The sequence below is a fragment of the Lissotriton helveticus genome, chromosome 1_1 (assembly GCF_964261635.1).
Source record: "Lissotriton helveticus chromosome 1_1, aLisHel1.1, whole genome shotgun sequence".
In the NCBI taxonomy this organism is placed as follows: Eukaryota; Metazoa; Chordata; class Amphibia; order Caudata; family Salamandridae; genus Lissotriton; species Lissotriton helveticus.
The window spans coordinates 106904739-106925605 of NC_136057.1; the positions used below are offsets into that span (position 1 = coordinate 106904739).

General features: G+C 46.8%; 1 protein-coding gene across 3 annotated transcripts in view; it reads right to left on the reverse strand.

Annotated features, from left to right (window-relative positions):
- Nucleotides 1-20867, reverse strand: part of LOC144767985 (uncharacterized) — a 101670-nt gene that overhangs the window by 41402 nt on the left and 39401 nt on the right. The window contains exon 3 of one of the 3 annotated variants that reach the window (XR_013598408.1): nt 1432-2816. Coding sequence is in view for 1 of the 3 variants with exons in the window: in XM_078651370.1 (XP_078507496.1) it covers nt 1933-2816 (884 nt within the window). In the remaining 2 variants the exon portion in view is untranslated. Of the gene's footprint in view, nt 1-916; nt 2817-20867 lie in introns of those variants that run through there. The other 2 variants (XR_013598403.1, XM_078651370.1) reach the window with 2 other exon arrangements.

Sequence of the window (20867 nt, forward strand, 5' to 3'; positions counted from 1 at the left end):
CCCCGACAAGAAGGCTGTTAACCATTTGAGGGCTTGCTCTCCTATCCCAAACCTGGCCAATCTACCCAGAAGCAGTGCATGGCTGACAGTATCAAACGCCGCTGATAGATCTAGTAATATCAGGGCGCTTGGCTTTTAACTGTCAGCCATGCATCTGAGCTCATCTAGTACAGACAGCATTACTAGTTCCGTGCTATGGTGGGCACGGAAACCAGCTTGCCGCTCCTGGAGGAGATGGTGAGATTCCAGGAGGGATGACAGGGATTTTAGCACGTGCTGTTCTAGTACTTTTGCCAGAAATGGCAGCTGGGAGATTGGCCTGTAGTTCTTCAGGCTGGTTGGATCTGCCCCAGGTTTTTTTATCAGGGGTCTGACGCGTGCCTCTTTAAAGGAGGTAGGTAGGATGTGATTGGTTACCGATCATATCTCCTTACATTCTTGTACGGCTGCTCGCAATCACGCTTCACAGGTGACCAGAGCTGCAATTACAGAGCCCAGGTCTAGGCCGGAAAAATGACTCATCTTAATGATGCTGCCTCACTGGGGGCACATATGACTTGGCATGCTTGCGGCAGGGTCAGAAATGACTTCTCTAAATAAGTTTAGCACAGGCAAACAATTATGCACTGAGTGCTTGCCTTTTGAACACTTTTAACTGGGACTTAAACATCAGTATGCCGCACATCATGCCCTTAAATACCAAACAATGCTAATTAGTGCATGGACTTTAAAAAAAAAAATAATCTGCAAGTGGCGGATTACGCCCGGAGAGCCACAGCTGCCTGTAAAGCCCTGCAGCCTCTCTCAGAAACTAGTGCAGCAAACGGCATGCGAAGAAGAAAGATGCTCCAAAACTTGTGACCCTCGGCAACCCGATACCTGCCGTTTAAGAGGCACGCTGCAACGTTCTCCCCTCTTCCGCTGTGGTATGTTGCTAGGCCCAAGATCTGCTCTTTGTGCTCCTTAACGCAAGAGATCTTTTTTTCCACGCTGCTCGCTTTTTAAAAGCAAGAGCTGCAAATGGTGCCTCAGTGATGTGTGAAGTGTATGCGCTTCGCAACGGAGTTTGTGCGCTCAGGGTTATTACACTAAATGCACGTACCCTACAGGGAACACTGGCCATTAGGAATTTATGACTATAAGCCCTCGCAAAGTTACAACATTCCAGTAAAACTTACTTTGGGGTAAGCAGGAAAAAATATTGTTACAGTGAAAATGCCTCTATCTTGTTTGTATTAATTGGTGTTGTAGACACGTTCGTTTTGAATGAAGTTTCTGGCATAAACTGTGCAGTGATAGGGTTCAGTTTAGTGGGTATTATTTGGTGCCGTTGCATATGTGCCTTTCGAGTAAAGCTCTTCTCACACCCAGTGCAGCGATGAGGCCTCTCACTGGAGTGTAAACCTCGGAGCCGTAGAAGATGTGCCTTACCAGTAAAGCTCTTCCCACACACAGTGCAGTGATAAGGCCTCTTTCCTGTGTGTGCACTTTGATGCCTTTGATCTGAGAAAAGCGCTTGGAAGACACTTCCCAGTGATAAGGTTTCTCTCCTGTGTGTTTGGTATTACGAGACTTGACTTTTGATTTAAGCTTTTCTCGTACACAGTGCAGTTAAAAGGCTTCTCTCATGTGTGTATGCTTTGATGCCGTACAAGGCCTCCGTTCTGGGAATAGCTCTTTGAACACACAGTGCAGTGATAAAGTCTCCCTCAGGTGTGTATTAGTTTGTGCTTTAGTAGATGCACCTTTTGATTGAAGCTCTTCTCGTACACAGTGCAGCGAAAAGGCTTTTCTCCTCTACGTATGAGTTGATGCTCCTGAAGAACGTTCTTCCGAGTGAAGCTCTTTAATCATACAGAGCAGTGATAAGGCCTCTCTCCACTGTTTATTTATTTTAAAAGTTTTATACAGCACTGGCAAAACCCAGAGGTATCAGAGCGCTTTACATGTGGGTGTTCTTTGATGATGTACAAGGCTTCCCTTATAAGTAAAGCGCTGGGAACACACAGTGCAATGATAAGGTTTCTCTCCGGTGTGTTTTCTTTGGTGCTGTAGTAGATTTGCCTTTTGATTGAAGCTCTTCTCACACAAGGTGCAGTGATAAGGCTTTTCTCCTGTGTGTATGTGTTGATGCTCCTGAAGAACTTTCTTTCGAGTGAAGCTCTTTGCACATACAGAGCAGTGATAAGGCCTCTCTCCACTGTGTGTTCTTTGATGATGTACAAGGCTTCCCTTATAAGCAAAGCGCTTGGAACACACAGTGCAGTGATAAGGCTGCTCTCCTGTGTGTGTTCTTTGATGCAGCACAAGGGTTGTCCTTTGAGAAAAGCTCTTCTCACACACAGTGCAGCGATAAGGCTTTACTCCTGTGTGTATGCGTTGATGCTCATGGAGAATTTGCTTTTGAGTGAAGCTCTTGGCACATACAGTACAGTGATAAGGTCTCTCTCCTGTGTGTACGTGTTGATGCCGTACAAGGCCTTTCTTATAAGCAAAGCACTTGGAACACACTGTGCAGTGATAAGGCCTCTCTCCTGTGTGTGTTCTTTGATGCTGTAAAAAAGTTGCCTTTTGAGTGAAACACTTTTTACACGTTTCACAGGGATATGGCCTGAGGCTGGTGTGTCCTTTTTTGTGCCTCACAAGAAGTGTCTCATTGATAAATCCTTTGTCACACACATTACAAGCAAAGCGTCTCTCCCTCATGTGCATTCTGCGCCATTTTCTTAAGTAGATATTTTGAGTTATATTCATCTTTCCTCCGGAACCTTTATGGCTTTCTTTCCCATTCATACTTTCCAGATGTGATTGTTGTGCTGCAAAATAGAAAAAACATTGACAGTTACACATGAAAAATATTTCTTGAAAAAGCTGAATTGTTATAATATGGAGATGTGAACAGTTACAATTCATGGGGAAAAAAAAAAATTCTAAGAAAAAGAGTCATACTTCCCTTTGAGACACAAATGGTGGCTAGTCCTACACAAAGTGCGGTGACTTAGTTCTGCAGCAGGAGCATGCTGGGAAATCAAGTGAATCACAAGAACCACTGTTGGACTTGGGGTTTCTGGTTGGCTAGGGTAGGCACCTAAGCCAGGCAGAATCCACCACTCTAGTCAGGGTAAGCCAGATACACACCCGAGATAACCTGCGCTCACCCTCTGGTAGCATGGCGCAGAGCAGTCAGGCTAGTTTAAAGAGGCAATGTGCAGAGCATTTGTGCAACACACTAGCGCAGCAACACAGTGGGTAAATAAAAAAGGGAATCCACGCAGGATTATGTAAAAATAAATTCTATATTGTACATCACACAAGACCAAAATGACTTAAATCACACCGTTAGTGCAAATAATGCAGGTTTGACAGAGAAAAACACAAATTACTATGAAAACATAGGTCACAGCGCACCTGCGCTCCTATTACACTTCATATGGTAACTATAGTGAACGTGGTTGAAGTGTTTGCATTTAGAAACCAAAGGTAGGGCGCAGGAGCACCTACTAAACGCTAAACAGTAATTGAGCTTGAGTCTTCCAGCAGTTCTCCTCTATGGACGGCCCTGCACCATTCTTGAGGTAATCTCCAGAGCAGAGACAATTCTGTACAAGAAATGCCCCTCACGCTCTTGCGAATTTGGAGTCCGTCAGGACGCTTGAATCGCATCTCTTTGCCCAAGGGAAACCAAGCCACCCGTGAAGGAGAGCAGGCGGCTTTACCACTCTTCTGGACCCAACCCGCCTCACAGTACCTTTGTGGGTGCAGGGTCACTGTCCTCAGGGCATCTGTTATGTTATGTTATGTTATGTTAGGGATTACTTGTATAGCGCCTATCACCGCCGGTCTCTAAGCGCTTACCAGAAAGAACATAACACACTAATGACCCTAGAACCTCAATTGTTTCGCCTCCTATGATGTCATAAAGGCCTTTCTAAAAAGATAAGTTTTTAGTTTCTTTCTGAAAGGTAGAAGCTGCGATTCCTCTTTCAGGGTGGATGGGAGCGCGTTCCACAATTGTGGAAGGAGCACAGACAAGGCCCTGCCTCCTTTGGTCATTAATTTGAACCTAGGTTGAAACAAGTTGGAAGTTGTTCCTGAGCGCAATGACCTCCCAGGAATGTACCTCTTTAAACGTTGCTTAATGTACTCTGGGGCTTTCCCAAAGAGTGCCTTATGGGCCACACAGAGACATTTGAACTGCACTCGGAACTTCACTGGGAGCCAATGCAGCTTCTGCAGCAGTGGGGTTACGTGCGAGTTTCTCGGCAAAGAATAGATCAACCTGGCTGTATCGTTTTGAATTACCTGCAGCTTCCTCAACAGCTTCTGTGGTAAGCCTAGGAATAAGGCATTCCCATAATCAAGCCTCGAGATAACTGTGGCGGATACGATGGATTGCAGGGTGGAGGCGGATAGAATGGGGACTAGCTTTCGCAATTGCCTCAACACACCAATGCAGGATCCGACCACAGCAGAAACTTGAGGGGCCATTGAGAGATCTGCATCGATCCTTAAGCCTAAGCTTTTTACCACAGGGCCAGGAGATGGAGTGGTTCCTAGCTCGGGGGGCCAGTACAGGTCACTCCAGGGATCCTCTTTGTTGCTAATCACCAGCACCTCCGTCTTGTCAGCATTTACTTTCAACAGATTGTTAGTCATCCAGTTGACTGTAAATGAGAGCAGATTCCTCACTGATTCCTGGGCCTCTTTGGTGTTATCCAGCCGGACTAAGAGCTGAGTATCATCTGCGTAATTGAAAATTTCGCAGTTCATACGCATGAGCTCCTCCACCAATGGTTGTAAATAGATGTTAAAAAGCAGGGGGGATAGAGCCGACCCCTGGGGCACTCCCCAGGTCACGTCGCGGATCTCAGACAGTTGGGCTCCTAGCTGCACTCTCTGGGTTCGACCTGACAGGAAGGATTCTAGCCACTTTAGCACCTGGCCTGTGATCCCCAAATTCGCGACACGGTCTAGCAAGATGGTGTGGCTGACCGTGTCGAAGGCCGCCGAGAGGTCTAATAGAATCAAGGCACAGGGCTGTTTGTTATCTGCCCTGACTCTCAACTCATCGGCGACCGAGGCCATGACTAATTCTGTGCTGTGTTGGGGCCGGAACCCAGCCTGCCTGGTGTGAAGAAGATGGTGTTCTTCCAGATGGCCGGCTAGAGTGTTGAGAACATGCTTTTCTAGGATTTTGCTTAGAAAAGGCAACTGTGAGATGGGCCTATAATTTTTTAAGGCTGTCGTGTCCGTTCCTGCTTTCTTCAGAAGTGGGGAGACCCTGGCTTCTTTCATCTGAGTCGGCAGATAGCCTGAATTAAGTGAATAATTCAGTAGACTCAGTACCTGGGGCTGAATGCCTGGCAGAGCCATTTTATAAATTTTGGAGGGACATGGATCAATGCTAGAGCCTGATTTAGTTTGGCCGACCAGTTGCATTAAGCACTTGTCGTTAATGGGAGGGAAACCATTCAAAGTCATGGATGGCACCTGAGCATTCTGGCTAGGCAGCATGGTTGTGACTGGCCGTGTCCTGATGTCAGTGATGATGTCCTGTACCTTCCTGAGGAAGATGGATTGAAAGGAGTCACCGTCAGGTTGGTCGTCCACTGATATTTTCCCTTCACGTTGTGTGAGTTCCCTTAGAATGGTAAATGTCTCTCGCTGTATGTTAGTAGCCTCCCTAATTCTGCCCTCATAAAAAGCAGCCTTTCTTTCCAAGATGTCTGCCTTGTATTTAGAGAGCAGGATTTTGAAAGTTTCGGCGTCAGATTTGCTATAATGGAGTCTCCACTTTCTCTCTGCCTTACGAAGGGCTTGCTTCTTTTGTTTCAGGGAGGCGTCAAACCAAGGTGCTCCTCTCCCTTTGGTTCTAGGACTCTCCAACTGCTCAGGGACAAGTTTGTCCATGGCGGCGAGAATCCAGGTATTCAAGATCCTAAGATCATGATCCAGATCTATGCCATTCATATTGGGGGGGGGGGTAGAGGAGAGCAGGGTTGAAATTAGGAGGTTTGCTTCCATCTTACTCCAGGATCTAATTTTTTTCCGTGACTTTATAGGGGCAACCTTCACAGGGTCACCTGAAATCCAGCATCTGTAACTTGCTAACAATGTTGTCATGTCTCAGGAGTGGGACCCGACATTGAGAGCTTCGTGCAGTATATGCGTTAAACCCAGAGGGCAAGGCTGGCTGGAAGGAGCCTCAGAATGCTGGCCCGCCACATGTTACAGGACAACGTGTCGTCGAAAGGCCTGCCTTGAAGGCTTTGTGCAGCTCATGTAGCTCTGCAGCCTTAGACGCTGCACTGTACCACCTCAGAGCAGTACAAGTCTTCAGGGGGCTGTTCCTCGAGTCTCACGACCAGAGGGGCCAAACTAGTTTGTTCTTGGTTTCATCTGATGGTGGCGATATCTTGCCAGACTCCGGGGGTGAGGTTCACAATACAATTCAGCTGCAGTGAGCACGCTGGCTCAAGGACGTGTTTGTTTCTCTGGCAACACCTCCAAGGGGAAACAACGCTGTTCTCACTGGAGAAACAAGCATTTGCAATGCTATAGGTCTCGCATTAGGAAAGTTTGAGCTATTGGTATTGCAAATGACAAATTTTGTATTTATGTGTTGGTTTTGAAAATAGCTAAATTAATAGCTTTGTCATTTACAATTCCAATAGTATTAACTTTCACAAATGTGACTCCTATAGAATTTGTAATACAATATGTGTTATATTTACGTGACTTAGATGTATTGATATTACAAATAATGGATTTCTTTTTTAATAATTAATACTTAAATAAAAGTTATTGTAATTTATAATGGCAATAGCTTAAACTTTTGTAAATAACTTTTGTGAAGATTATGTTCAGTGTATTTTATTGTGACGAAAATCCAAGAACAGAAGTGAAATATTAACATGTTCTTGTGACATTTGTAATAAAGCTTGAAACATTGAGAGAACATATTTGAACCAGTTGTTGTTGAATGGTTGCACAGATTGATGCTGTGGTGGCGCTGAGTGATGTTGTGGTGGTGACGAGTGATGCTGTGGCGTTCAGTTATGGTATGGTAGAGCATAGTGATGTTGTGGTGCCCCGAGTGATGCTGTGGTGGTGCTGAGTGATGCTGTGGTGACGCGATAGATAGAGGGAGGGCAATAGATAGAGTGAGGGAGGGCGATAGATAGAGTGAGGGAGGGCGATAGATAGATAGATAGATAGATAGATAGATAGATAGATAGATAGATAGATAGATAGATAGATAGATAGATAGATAGATAGATAGATAGATAGAGTCAGGGCGATAAATAGAGTGAGGGTGATAGATAGAGTGAGGGCGATAGATAGAGTGAGGGCGATAGATAGAGTGAGGGCGATAGATACAGTGAGGGCGATAGATAGCATGAGGGTAATAGAGTGAGGGTGATAGATAGATAGTGAGGACGATAGATAGATAGAGTGAGGGCGATAGATAGAGTGAGGGCGATAGATAGATAGTGAGGACGATAGATAGATAGAGTGAGGGCGATAGATAGATAGAGTGAGGGAGATAGATAGATAAGGTGAGGGCGATAGAGTGAGGGCGATAGATAGATAGAGTGAGGGCAATAGATAGACAGAGTGAGGGCAATAGATAGACAGAGTGAGGGCGATAGATAGACAGAGTGAGGGCGAGAGATAGATAGAGTGAGGGCGATAGAGTGAGGGCGATAGATAGATAGATAGAGTGAGGGCGATAACTAGATAGAGTGAGGGTGATAGATAGATAGAGTGAGGGTGATAGATAGAGAGTGAGGGCGATAGAGAGTGAGGGCGATAGATAGAGTGGGGGTGATAGATAAATAGAGTGGAGGTGATAGAAAAATAGAGTGAGGGTGATAGATAAATAGAGTGAGGGCGATAGATAGAGTGAGGGCGATAGATAGAGTGAGGGCGATAGATAGAGTGAGGGCGATAGATAGAGTGAGGGCGATAGATAGAGTGAGGGCGATAGATAGAGTGAGGGCGATAGAGTGAGGGCAATAGATAGAGTAAGGGCGATAGATAGAGTGAGGGCGATAGATAGAGTGAGAGCGATAGATAGAGTGAGGGCGATAGATAGATAGAGAGATAGATAGATAGATAGAGTGAGGGCGATAGATAGATAGATAGATAGATAGATAGATAGATAGATAGATAGATAGATAGATAGATAGATAGATAGCTAGATAGAGTGAGGGCAATAGATGGATAGAGTGAGGGAGATAGATGGATAGAGTGAGGGTGATAGATGGAGAGTGAGGGCGATAGTTAGGGCGATAGATAGATAGAGTGAGGGCGATAGATAGATAGAGTGAGGGCGATAGATAAAGTGAGGGCGATTGATAGATAGAGTGAGGGTGATTGATAGATAGAGTGAGGGCGATAGATAGAGTGAGGGCGATAGATAGATAGAGTGAGGGCGATAGATAGATAGAGTGTGGGCGATTGATAGAGTGAGGGCGATTGATAGATAGAGTGAGGGTGATTGATAGATAGAGTGAGGGCGATTAATAGATAGAGTGAGGGCGATAGATAGAGTGTAGGGTGTAGAGAGAGGGGGTGTAGAGAGAGGGGGTGTAGAGAGAGGGGGCGTAGAGAGCGGGGGCGTAGAGATAGAGGGGCGTAGAGAGAGAGGGGTGTATAGAGAGAGGGGTGCAGAGAGAGAGAGGGGTGTAGAGAGAGAGAGGGGTGTAGAGAGAGAGAGAGGGGAGCAGAGAGAGAGGGGTGTAGAGAGAGAGGGGTGTAGAGAGAGGGGTGTAGAGAGAGGGGTGTAGAGAGAGAGAGAGGTATAGAGAGAGAGGGGTGTATAGAGAGGGGGTGTAGAGAGAGAGGGATATAGAGAGTGGGGTAGAGAGAGGGGTCTAGAGAGAGAGGGGTGTAGAGAGGGAGAGAGGGGGGTGTATAGAGAGAGGGGTGTAGAGAGAGAGGGGGCTAGAGAGAAAGGGGGCGTAGAGAGAGAGGGGTGTAGGGAGAGAGGGGTGTAGAGAGAGAGGTGTCGAGAGAAAGGTGTAGAGAGAGAGGGGTGTAGAGAGAGAGGGGGCTAGAGAGAGAGGGGTGTAGAGAGAGAGGGGTGTAGAGAGAGAGGGGTAATGATATGCCTTCTACAGAATAGTCCAGGGAAAAAGCGTTTGAATACCAATGTGCATTGGTTGTTGCGCTTACAGTTTCATGGCATTCCCACTAGTGCAACACCCATCTCTCTATAGGAGAATTCCACACACGAAAATATTGCTGCAAATCTTTCTTGAGTGTAGAACACCCTTTTTGAATGTCCAGTGGCAGTCCGACTATCTTCACCTGTACACTAAACATAAAGTGCTACATTGTTTTGCACTTAAACTGAGAATTGTTTCAAGTTGTGAAAGGATGCCTAAGCAGATTCAACATGGAGAGTTCTGCTATATCTAGTAGATCGATCCATTTATTAAATACATGATGGCGAGAAGGGGGAGGGGGAGGGAGAGACTCCAGAGGAGGTGGACATAAAAGAGAATTGAAGGGCTAGTTACACTGCAGAATGGTTACGCCAATGGAGAGAGTGAGGTAGTAGCGGATTGTTACATGTGGAAAATGGAGGCGATCGGTGGGAGTAGCGAGATACAGAGGAAGGGTAATTAAAGAAAAAGGAAGGATGGGTGGAAAAAGGAAGAATGGGGAATAACCGGTGCGTGAAGGGGTACAATGGGAGAGGAGGGACAAGGAAGGCAGATGAAAAGCGAGACAGTGGAAGGAAGATATTCAGTGAGAAATGGAAACATCAGCGGACAATGGAAAGGCATGAGGAGTGTGAAAATTAAGGATGGGTAATAGCAATGGAGGAGAGGAAGGGGTAGGAGACATTCAGGGAGTGTTACAGGAATACAGGAATAAAGAGATATAGGGGAGCAGGGTGCGGTTAGAAAATTAAAGGACCCTGTAGATGTTGGTAGTGGTATCGCGTCCGGGGGAAATATCGATGGTGAAAAAGAAGCGCCCTCTACAGGGTCACTCTACAGAACACATCCCCGGACTGCGAGCTGTGCATTGGACCCTGGTGAGAATTCCTACTCTCACTGGTGAAGGAGGCGGCAAATGGTCGGCGCAGGAACAGAGGTGCTGTGACGTCATAGGTCACATGTTAATATTACAACACACTAGAAGAGAATAAACTTCAGGCCTTCCTATGAAGCCAGCCTCCCAGTCATTTAAAGTGGGCAGTGCGCTCAGACTGAGAAGCCTCCTTCATTCATCATGCCGGCTGAGAGGGCAGCCCTTATATGTGCTTTTAACTACTCTGCAGATTTCTCAAAAAACACTGATTTGTAAATGAGCTAGGTTTGTTTTCTGGCTGCTCTATTCCCTCGACATAGGAATCAATTGGTCAAAAAATCACACAGTAAGCATATAGTTTGACTAGAGAATGAAGGCAACAACAAGCTCTGGCATTGCGCTGAGGGGGGCAGGGAGAGGATTCCGGATCAAAAGCAGTTGGGGTGTTGTGTGTAAACAACAAGCTCTCGGCATTGCGCGGAGGGGGGCCAGGGAGCGGATTCCTTTGAAGTGTGAGTGTGGAGAGAGGCTCACAGGCTGCCAAATGGTGTTTGACGTGCACGCGTCTGGCTCACATGAACTGTACCTAATCTGCAGTTTGGGTAGACTTTTGAAAGCCTTAGTATAATCTCGCCAAACAAGCATTGCTAAAGCAATGCTGTAGGCCGAGATCTAAAAACGCTCACCACATGCTAGTTTGTAAAACATGGAGCACTTCCCTAGAATGCACAAAGGCACTTCCCTGGTCAGAGCGCTGCACTGTAGGGATATGGTGCACTGTGCTGTAATGCACAAAGTTTTACCTGGGTGTAGAAGGGAGCACTGGCGGCATGCTAGCCCTTGTAAAATGGGCTCACCCAGCAGAAGTCTTGTAGAAAAGAGGCAATGAGGTATTTGATGGCCATGAGATCTCGAGAGAACAGGGGGCAAGCAAAGAAGCCCTTGGAAAGCACTTCGAGGCACAAAAGGAGGTGGCAGGCAGCAGACAGCACATACAGTTAGGTTGCAAATTAGCAGTCCCTCCTGCAACCCAGCAGCAGCAGGTCAACACAACAAGGCGGTTAGTCAAAATAGTGGTTGCTCTTGCCAGCACAGCAGTTGTCATGGCAATGAGCAGTTTGTAGAGCCAACAGTGTCTGGTCACAAGTCCCAAGCAGCGTCTAAACACATGGGATCAGAGCTCCAGTCCATATACTCAAAAATGTCTTTGATGAACGGGTGACTTCAAATGAACCCTCAGAAGAGTGCAACAATCCCTTGTAGCCCATTCCTGGCTCCAGACAATCCGTAGGGGGTAAATCAGCCCTTTGAGTGGGGGCATGACACAACCTATTCAAATATAAGTGTGAATCACCTCTCTCCCAGCCCAAGAAGACTATCAGCATGCAGATGAATGCAGATGTATCCCCGGTCACACCCAGTCCCTTGGGAAAGCTTGGTTGTCATTGCTCTTCCAAACATGATAGTTGCAGGGGTTTCCTCTGTGGTTGAGTGAGGGGGTCAAACGGTACCCTCAAAGAATCGTGTTCAAAACACTTTTGAGGTCGAGCTTTACCAATGCAGAATGCTGAACATCTTTCTTTGGAGTACTCTTGAGGCGTTCTACCAGACCATTGGCCTGGGGTCAAAGGGGAGTGCTTTTTTGATGCTTTATATTGAGATGATTTAGAACGTTTGTGAATTCTCGACTATTAAAAGGCGGGTCGCTTCAGATTTTAAGATTGCAGGTACAAGTCATGATGCAAAGATGCCATCCAGTTTTTGAATAACCCTGCTCATGTGTAGTGGATAAATGGTTTTCTACCAATGGAAAATGGGAGTATTGGTCAACAATAACTAGAAGATAATGTCTGTTATCCAGAGGGCCATATAAAATCAAAAGCAATTTTCTCCCAAGCATGATGATGATTGTGACATAATCAAAGATTGCTGACTAACTTGAGATGAAAGACAGTTGCATATGTGACAAGTCTTCAATTCTTTTTTGACCCTTTCATCAAGATACGGAAACCAGACTCGATCACGGGAGCTCTCTTACTGGCATCTATTCCTCAATCTCCTTCTTGGGCAAATTCGACTACTTGTTGTCAGAAACTTTGGTGAATAACAGTCTGTGTACCTTGCAGAATGAGGCCTTCCTGCGTTACTGAAAGTTCATCTCTTACATTTCTGAACTTCATATACTCGCTGTCATTAGTGATAGGTCTCGAATACTGGTTCCACAACTTTTAATCTTGACATGCCACTATATTGGCTCATGGCAGTGACAATTTCCTCTAAAGACATGGCTGTTGGTGTGCTCGATTTCACAATAAATGTGTATAATTCTCCACTGTCTTAGATGGGGCAGGGCTCGAAAAATTCACTCCACCGATCGCATTTGCGAGTCAGATTAATTCAGGATGAGCTATTTTTAGGTCCTACTTCTGGCGAGTAGGAATGCAAACTGACACTTGGCCCATGCCTCTGAAAGCAGTTTGGCGGTCCCTTGTGCTGTGCAAGGATTGTGCCTAACCCTACAGGGCTAGCATCAACTACAACCTCTGTATGGAGTTTGGGATCAAAGTCGGGCGTTTCAATGGCGCTCTCAATGGTTTGCTTGATTTTTTTGGACGCTCTGTTGGCCTTCCGCAAGCTCCTGAAAACCCATCTCTTCAAGGCATCGTTCTAACATTGCTGTTCCTCTGCCGCTCGGTCCATAAGCGCTAGGAGGCCTAAGGGTAGCTATGCGCTATATAAACTTAAATTCATTCATTCATTCATTCATTCATTCTTCTCACACTCATGTGACCAATGAAAAGACACATACTTTTTGGTTAGTTTGGGTGCAATGACCATAGCAAGGTCTTGTATGTATCTAGAACAGTAATTGACCATTCCAAGAAATAATTGTAAGATAGAAATGCCTTGTGGGGGATTTGCAGTAGACAATGCTTGTATTCTAGATGGATCAGGTTTCATACCCCCATCACAAAAGACATGGCTGAAGAATTTCAAGCTTTTCTTGTGGAATTCACATTTGTCAGCATTCAGAGTTAAGGCTGCATCATTCAGCAAACGACATACTTGCATCAGAGTTTTGTAATGCTCTTTCTGTGCAGCCCCACAATACCAATATATCACTATGGTTAAATGTATTTACTACAGGCTATATGATAAGTCAAATGACGTCTTTGAAAAATTCTGAAGGGCGTGGAGGCAGCCCATGAGTATACTTTAGTCTTTGAATTCGTAAGTTGTGGTACCAAAGATAATTTGTGCTAAATCTCCAGCGGCATAATATATCTGAAAGAGACACGTTAGTATTAGATTCCTTACCTTAGAATATCCCCAGGCGTCAGACTGGATCCGGAAACTTTTGCGTAGCAGTACCCTTGCGCGTCTTCTCTGCTAGCCAGAGAAGAACACATTACTGGGTGTACCCGTGGCTGCCCATGACTGAAAGATAGCTAAGATCTATCGAAGCATCTATAACCCACTACCCGTTATCCAGAGGCGAGTGGGAGCTATACAAAAGAAAGACAACCACGGAGAAGGGAAGACCCCATATTTTCTGAGGGACTCCTTGTGCACAATTGATCAAGATAACAATTAAAAGTCCCATATCCGGAGGGCAATTCCCGAGACGTAAGGGCGAGTGAATACCCTTAACGACTCCATGCAGTTTCCACCGATAGTCCGAGTCTAAGGTCCAGTTGGGCGAGGAAACGGTCAAAGTTTAATAGAAAAGATTCAGATCCTTATCGAAAGGAAGGATACATGTTTTCAACCCCAAACGATTCCGAACTGTCCTGAGGAAGGTGTGCCAATATCCAAGGGCAGATACACCGAAACGCGTCAACGCTTTTTGCTTTATAGAATTCAAGCCCAGGAAATTCTCGATACGTGGCATACTGCAATACGAGAAATCTATTTGAAGTATTGGAAGGGCTATTGAATCTCAAAATCTGTAACAAAAACAGGTGTTGTTTTAGAGTAGGGTTTTGCATCTTTTTCGTTTATTCCATTATAGAATGTACTTGTCATTCCTTCATCTTTCTTAAATAATGTGTTCTATAAATTAGATAGGATTATGTTGACACTTCAGAATTGTATTCTATTTTTCTGCTTTACTTCTGTATAAAAATGAATATATTTTAATATGATTTTTAATTTATTGCACAACATGATATGTCTTTAATTTTATATGTATTATGGAATTGATTTTGTAATGAAACAATTTTTTATCTATATGTTTTTAATAAAAAGACTGTGAACGGTATAAATTAGTTTGTGACCAGTGACTTGAATATTACCTGTAATACTAAGTGTGAGTGAGTGAGATAACTTCCCGTTAAATCATCTTCTCCAGGGATAGTTCTTTGACTTTTTTTCCCATTGATTGAAAACCCTGAGTATCAGGAGATGGGTGATGAAGGTTATTGGGAGGGGTCTGAGGACCCTCTGACCCGAGAGTGTCAGTCTCATGAGGACTGGGCAGGAGACCTTGGGGAGGCCAGTGGCCTGGACACCTCTCCAGACACTGTTTTTTTCTCCCCTCCTACTGTGGCTTCGGAGGAGGGGGCAACCTACAGTGTGGTGTTGATGAGGGCTGCCAAGGCCTTGGGCCTTGAGCTCCCCGTCGCGGCCTTGAGGACTAACCTCCTCACTGAGGTCCTTAAACCGCAGTCAAGCTCGGCCGAGCCTCTGCTGCCCTCTAATGAGGCCTTGACCGACGTTCTTCTGGGCACTTGCTCCAAGCCCGCTATGGGTTCGCCCGTAGATAGGAACGTGGCCAGACGCCACCGCCCAGCCACGGGCGACCCATGTTTCCTGTCCACCCATCCCACCCCCGAGAGCCTGGTCATCCAGGCCACCAATTCCCAGACCGCATTCCCGTCGGCGCCGCCAGACAGGGAATCCAAGAGGTACGAGCAGTACGGTAAAAAGATCTTCTCGTCCCTTAGTCTGGGAATGCGGTCTTCCAATACCGCATGCCTCTTGGGCCGCTACACCCACTCTCTGTGGGATACGGTTGCGGAAGTGCTGCCAGAGTGTCCGTTGGAGGTACGGGCCAAACTCGGCAAAGCCCTTGTGGAGGGCCGGGATGCAGCCAAATATTCTATCCGGTGTGGGCTGGATACCACCGACTCACTAGGTAGAGCGATGGCAACGACGGTGGCGGTGGCCTGGTTGAGGTCCGCCAACTTTTCGGCCGATGTCCAAAACACTCTGATGGACATGCCGTTTGATGGCCGTCGCCTCTTTGGCGACAAGGCAGACCATGCGCTTGAGCGCTTTAAGGACTCCAGGGCTACGGTCAAGTCCTTGGGCCTCACGGCCCCACGCCAGCAATCGGCTGCCTTTCACTCCTTTCGTGGCCACGGAAGGGGTGTACCCACACGTGCTGCCAGCTACGCTCCGTACGGTAATACCCAACGCAGTGGCGGCCGTGGGAACCGCCGTCCCGGCGGTCGGGGACAACGGCGAGGTCAGTCCACACCTTCCCCAGCAGCATCCACCTCAAAACCCTCCTAGTCCGTGCTTTCAGGCCCATGTGACGCCAGTGGGGGGCAGGGTTCACCATCACCACCTCCACTGGCGCACTGTCACTTCGGACAGGTGGGTGCTGCAAATCGTCCGAAGGGGCTACTCCCTCCCCTTCGAGGCAACTCCTCCAGCCATGCCACCGCAGACCCACCGTGTATCGGGGGATCATTTGCGACTTCTGCAGGAGGAAGTTACGGCCCTCTTGGCCAAGGGGGCCATCAAGCGCGTTCCTGGGCCAGAAGTAGGGTGTGGTTGCTACTCCCACTACTTTCTGGTACCCAAGAAGGGCAAAGGGGGCCTACGCCCTATCTTGGACCTAAGGAACGTCAAAGGCTTCCTCCGGAAGGAGAAGTTCAAAATGCTCACAATAAGAAAGGAGTTCCCTCAACAGCCACAATTATTCAAAATCTGTATATATCATATTCCTCATATAAACAGTGATAAATGTACAACAACCATGTTTTTTCAGTTTTTTTCAAAAAATATATATCATTTATTTTGTATTTTTCAAAATATTAGCATTGCTCTCAAGAATACATTATAATGTTCATTGTTGGAGAATACAAAAAGACATTAAATCACAAAATCTATAAATCAAAAAGATTTACATAGTTCATACAATAAAGAAAACCAATATTATAATAACATTACACAAAAGAGGAAAATCTGAAAAAAGAAAATGTATATGTAAAAGAGAACAATCCATGTGTCCCTGGAGGTTCTCACCCAAAAACAACATCCACACTCATACATACACATTCACATACACTACAAATGTCAAAAGGAATCTGGTACTAGTAAACAGGGAGCCCCCTGCCACTAGAGCGGTCTCAAAATGAAATGTGAGACCCGCACTCTGGTAGTCGACGCGCGTTTCGGCGGCTCTCGGCCACCTTCCTCAGGACCTTTTTCCAGATGAACAGCAACCCAAAGAGACCCCAGGGGACACTGTAAGGTCTTTGTTTATATTCTAGACAATGGTAGCAAACCAATATGCCACAGGAAGGATGACTCTCGTTCTAATCAATCTCTCTTTGTAAATTTGGAGATGTCTCTATGAAGGTACCGAATTGATGTATGAATGATGTCGCACACGTTTAGGGGCTAAGTCCATATTTTACACTTCACTAGGATGAACTAGAGTTGTAAATCAGGATGCGTACTTTCCATAACAAGGAATTCCTTGAATTTCTCAATACACAACGAAAAACGTATCAATCAGTTTCCAACCGAAGACCCACAAGAGAGGATTCGAGTGTATGCACTGCGTGCAGGGTCGAACGGGAACTCCACGAAAACTGGCGACATCTGGTTTGATGTCGCCGGTTTTCGTGGAGTTCCCGTTTGACCCTGCACGCAGTGCATACACTCGAATCCTCTCTTGTGGGTCTTCGGTTGGAAACTGATTGATACGTTTTTCGTTGTGTATTGAGAAATTCAAGGAATTCCTTGTTATGGAAAGTACGCATCCTGATTTACAACTCTAGTTCATCCTAGTGAAGTGTAAAATATGGACTTAGCCCCTAAACGTGTGCGACATCATTCATACATCAATTCGGTACCTTCATAGAGACATCTCCAAATTTACAAAGAGAGATTGATTAGAACGAGAGTCATCCTTCCTGTGGCATATTGGTTTGCTACCATTGTCTAGAATATAAACAAAGACCTTACAGTGTCCCCTGGGGTCTCTTTGGGTTGCTGTTCATCTGGAAAAAGGTCCTGAGGAAGGTGGCCGAGGGCCGCCGAAACGCGCGTCGACTACCAGAGTGCGGGTCTCACATTTCATTTTGAGACCGCTCTAGTGGCAGGGGGCTCCCTGTTTACTAGTACCCAGATTCCTTTTGACATTTGTAGGGTATGTGAATGTGTATGTATGAGTGTGGATGTTGTTTTTGGGTGAGAACCTCCAGGGACACATGGATTGTTCTCTTTTACATATACATTTTCTTTTTTCAGATTTTCTTCTTTTGTGTAATGTTATTATAATATTGGTTTTCTTTATTGTATGAACTATGTAAATCTTTTTGATTTATAGATTTTGTGATTTAATGTCTTTTTGTATTCTCCAACAATGAACATTATAATGTATTCTTGAGAGCAATGCTAATATTTTAAAAAATACAAAATAAATGATATATATTTTTTGAAAAAAACTGAAAAAACATGGTTGTTGTACATTTATCACTGTTTATATGAGGAATATGATATATACAGATTTTGAATAATTGTGGCCGTTGAGGGAACACCTTTCTTATTGTTTCTTTCTTTCCCCTCTGTTCCTTGGCCGTAACTTACTTTTTTGAGGGGGTCCCATCATTACTGCTTTCTGAAGTTCAAAATGCTGACACTGGCTCAGGTCCTAGCTGCCCTGGACTTAGGAGACTGGATGGTAGCGTTGGACTCGCAGGACGCTTATTTCCACATCCCCGTCCTGCCGGCCCACCTGTGATACCTGCGGTTCACGGTTGGCCACGAGCACTTTCAGTATACCGTGCTCCCCTTCGGCCTTACCAGCCCCCCACGGGTGTTCACAAAGGTGATGGTGGTGGTCGCAGCTCATCTGCGCAGGTTAGGGGTTTCAGTCTTCCTCTACCTCGACGACTGGTTGTTGAAGGCGGGCTCACCCCAGACAGTCGTCAGCCACCTCCAGACTACGGCAGATCTCCTGCACCGGCTGGGGTTCTCCATCAATGTGCCGAAGTCACACCTGTGCCCCTCTCAGACGCTCCTTTTCATCGGAGCGGTTCTCGACTCGGTGCGGTTTCGGGTTTATCCACCCGAACAGCGGGTCCGGGATATTCAGGCTCTGATTCCCATCTTTCAGCCGTTATCCCTGGTCTCGGTCCGGTTGACGCTGCGGCTTCTGGGGCTGATGGCCTCCTGCATCCTACTGGTGCATCAAGCCAGGTGGCAGATGCGGGCTCTGCAGTGGGACCTGAAGTTTCAGTGGGCCCAGCATCCCGGGGGAGTGTAGTGCAGGTGTTCACGGACAACACCACCGCCATGTGGTACTGCGACAAACAGGGCGGGGTGGGGTCGTGGACCCTTTGCCAGGAGGCTCTGCGCCTCTGGCAATGGCTGGAACGCCAGGGTGTGACCCTGGTGGCTCAACACCTGGCAGGTTCTCTGAACGCCAGGGCGGACGAGCTCAGCCGTCGGTGCATGACGGATCACGAATGGCGTCTGAACTCGGACGTGGTGCAAGGCCTCTTTCAGCGATGGGGAGAGCCTTGGTTAGATCTATTCGCCACCGAAGAGAACGCGCAATGTCATCAGTTCTGCGCGTTGGAATTTCCAAGGCGGCACTCACTCGGAGACGCTTTTCATCGCGAGTGGAGTTGCGGTCTGTTGTACGCCTTTCCGCCTATACCACTTCTGCCCAGAGTGCTGAAGAAGATCAAGCGCGACCGGGCCCAAGTCATCCTTGTGGCTCCGGACTAGGCAAGAAGGTACTGGTATCCAGAGCTACTCAGTATGTCAGTCGATCCCCCGGTTCGTCTGCCTCTTCAGGAGGACCTTCTTTCGCAGCAGCAGGGGACGGTCCTCCACCCGAACCTGTCCAGTCTCCACCTCCATGCTTGGAGGTTGAGCGGCGACAGTTGAGGCCATTTGACTTGCCTCCTGAAGTCTGTAACGTCATTCTGGCAGCCAGGCGTCCCTCCACAAAGTCGGTATACGCCTGCAGGTGGAACAGATTTGTGGCATGGTGCACAGCAAAGGCTGTGGATCCTCTTGCTGCCCCTCTTTCTGAGGTTCTTCTCTTCCTTCTTTCTCTTGCCCAGCAGGGCTCTGCTCTGGGCACTATCAAGGGCTACCTTTCTGCCCTTTTAGCCTTTCTGAGGCTGCCTGATCAACCTTCTTTGTTCAAGTCCCCTATTGTAAATAGATTTCTAAAAGGCATCACACACACATTTCCCCCTGTTCCGTTTGTGGTGCCTCAGTGGAACTTGAACCTGGTTCTTATGTTTCCGATGTGTGCTCCTTTTGAGCCACTTCACAACTGTCCTCTCCGCCTTCTTACTCTGAAGACTGCTTTCCTGGTTGCCATCACCTCTGCCAGGAGAGTGAGTGAGCTCCAGGCCCTTTCTTGTACTCCACCTTTCCTTTCTGTCCATCCGGACAAAGTGGTGTTGCGTACTGAGCCATCTTTCCTGCCCAAGGTTGTCACGGCCTTCCACATCGGGCAGTCTATCACCTTGCCAACCTTCTTCCCGCCACCGCATCCCTCTAAAGAGGAAGATCGGCTCCACCGTCTGGACCCAAAACGTGCGCTCTCATTTTACTTGGATCACACAAACCAGTTCCGGGTGGATAACCAACTCTTTGTTGGTTACGTGGGCGCTAAGAAGGGGAAAGCGGTGCACAAGAGGACCATCTCCCGGTGGATCATCTTGTGTATCCAGGCATGCTACTCCTTGGCTAGAAAGGAGCCCGCTGTTGGATTATGGCTCATTCCCCCCGAGCCACGGCGACTACAACTGCCCTGGGCCGGGGTGTGCCCTTACAGGACATCTGTCAGGCGGCTACGTGGGCATCACTGCACACGTTTGCAAGACACTACTGCCTGGACAGCCAAGTCCGGAGGGATGGCTTCTTTGGCCGTTCTGTCCTCCAGGACTTTCTGGTGTGATTATTGGTTCGCAGACCCACCACCGGGGTTGGTATTGCTGGGGTATGTATTCTAAGGTAAGGAATCTAATACTAACGTGTCTCTTTCAGATGCACAAGTTACTACTTGTGTAACGATATATCTGTAAGAGACATTATTTAGTATTAGATTCCTTACCGACCCACCCATCCTCCCCGTTCTGCGAACCGATATCTAGGGTTAGGGTTAATCCCCCATTCAGGGCCCTAGTTCCAATGGCACCAGTGTTGGTTTTTAACATGGCTCTGCGTTTCTGGCGCGGAAAAGCTGTGTCTAAGAACGGATGTCAGCATGCGGAGGCGGCGTCTAAGTATCCGACGACATCATCACGGCAACCACGACGCCGACGATGGACGCGGAGCCGCAGACGGCGCCTACCGACGCGCAAGGGTACTGCTACGCAAAAGTTTCCGGATCCAGTCTGAAGCCTGGGGATATTCTAAGGTAAGGAATCTAATACTAACTAATGTCTCTTACAGATATATCGTTACACAAGTAGTAACTTGTGCTTATCGACGCACAGCTGTCTTCATGTTGAATTGTCTAAACTTTGGATTTTTTCTCACATTCAACTAGCCCCATATGTGCATGCCTTTTAGAAGTAACCATCAATATTGCACAATTGTCATTGTCCCTTTCA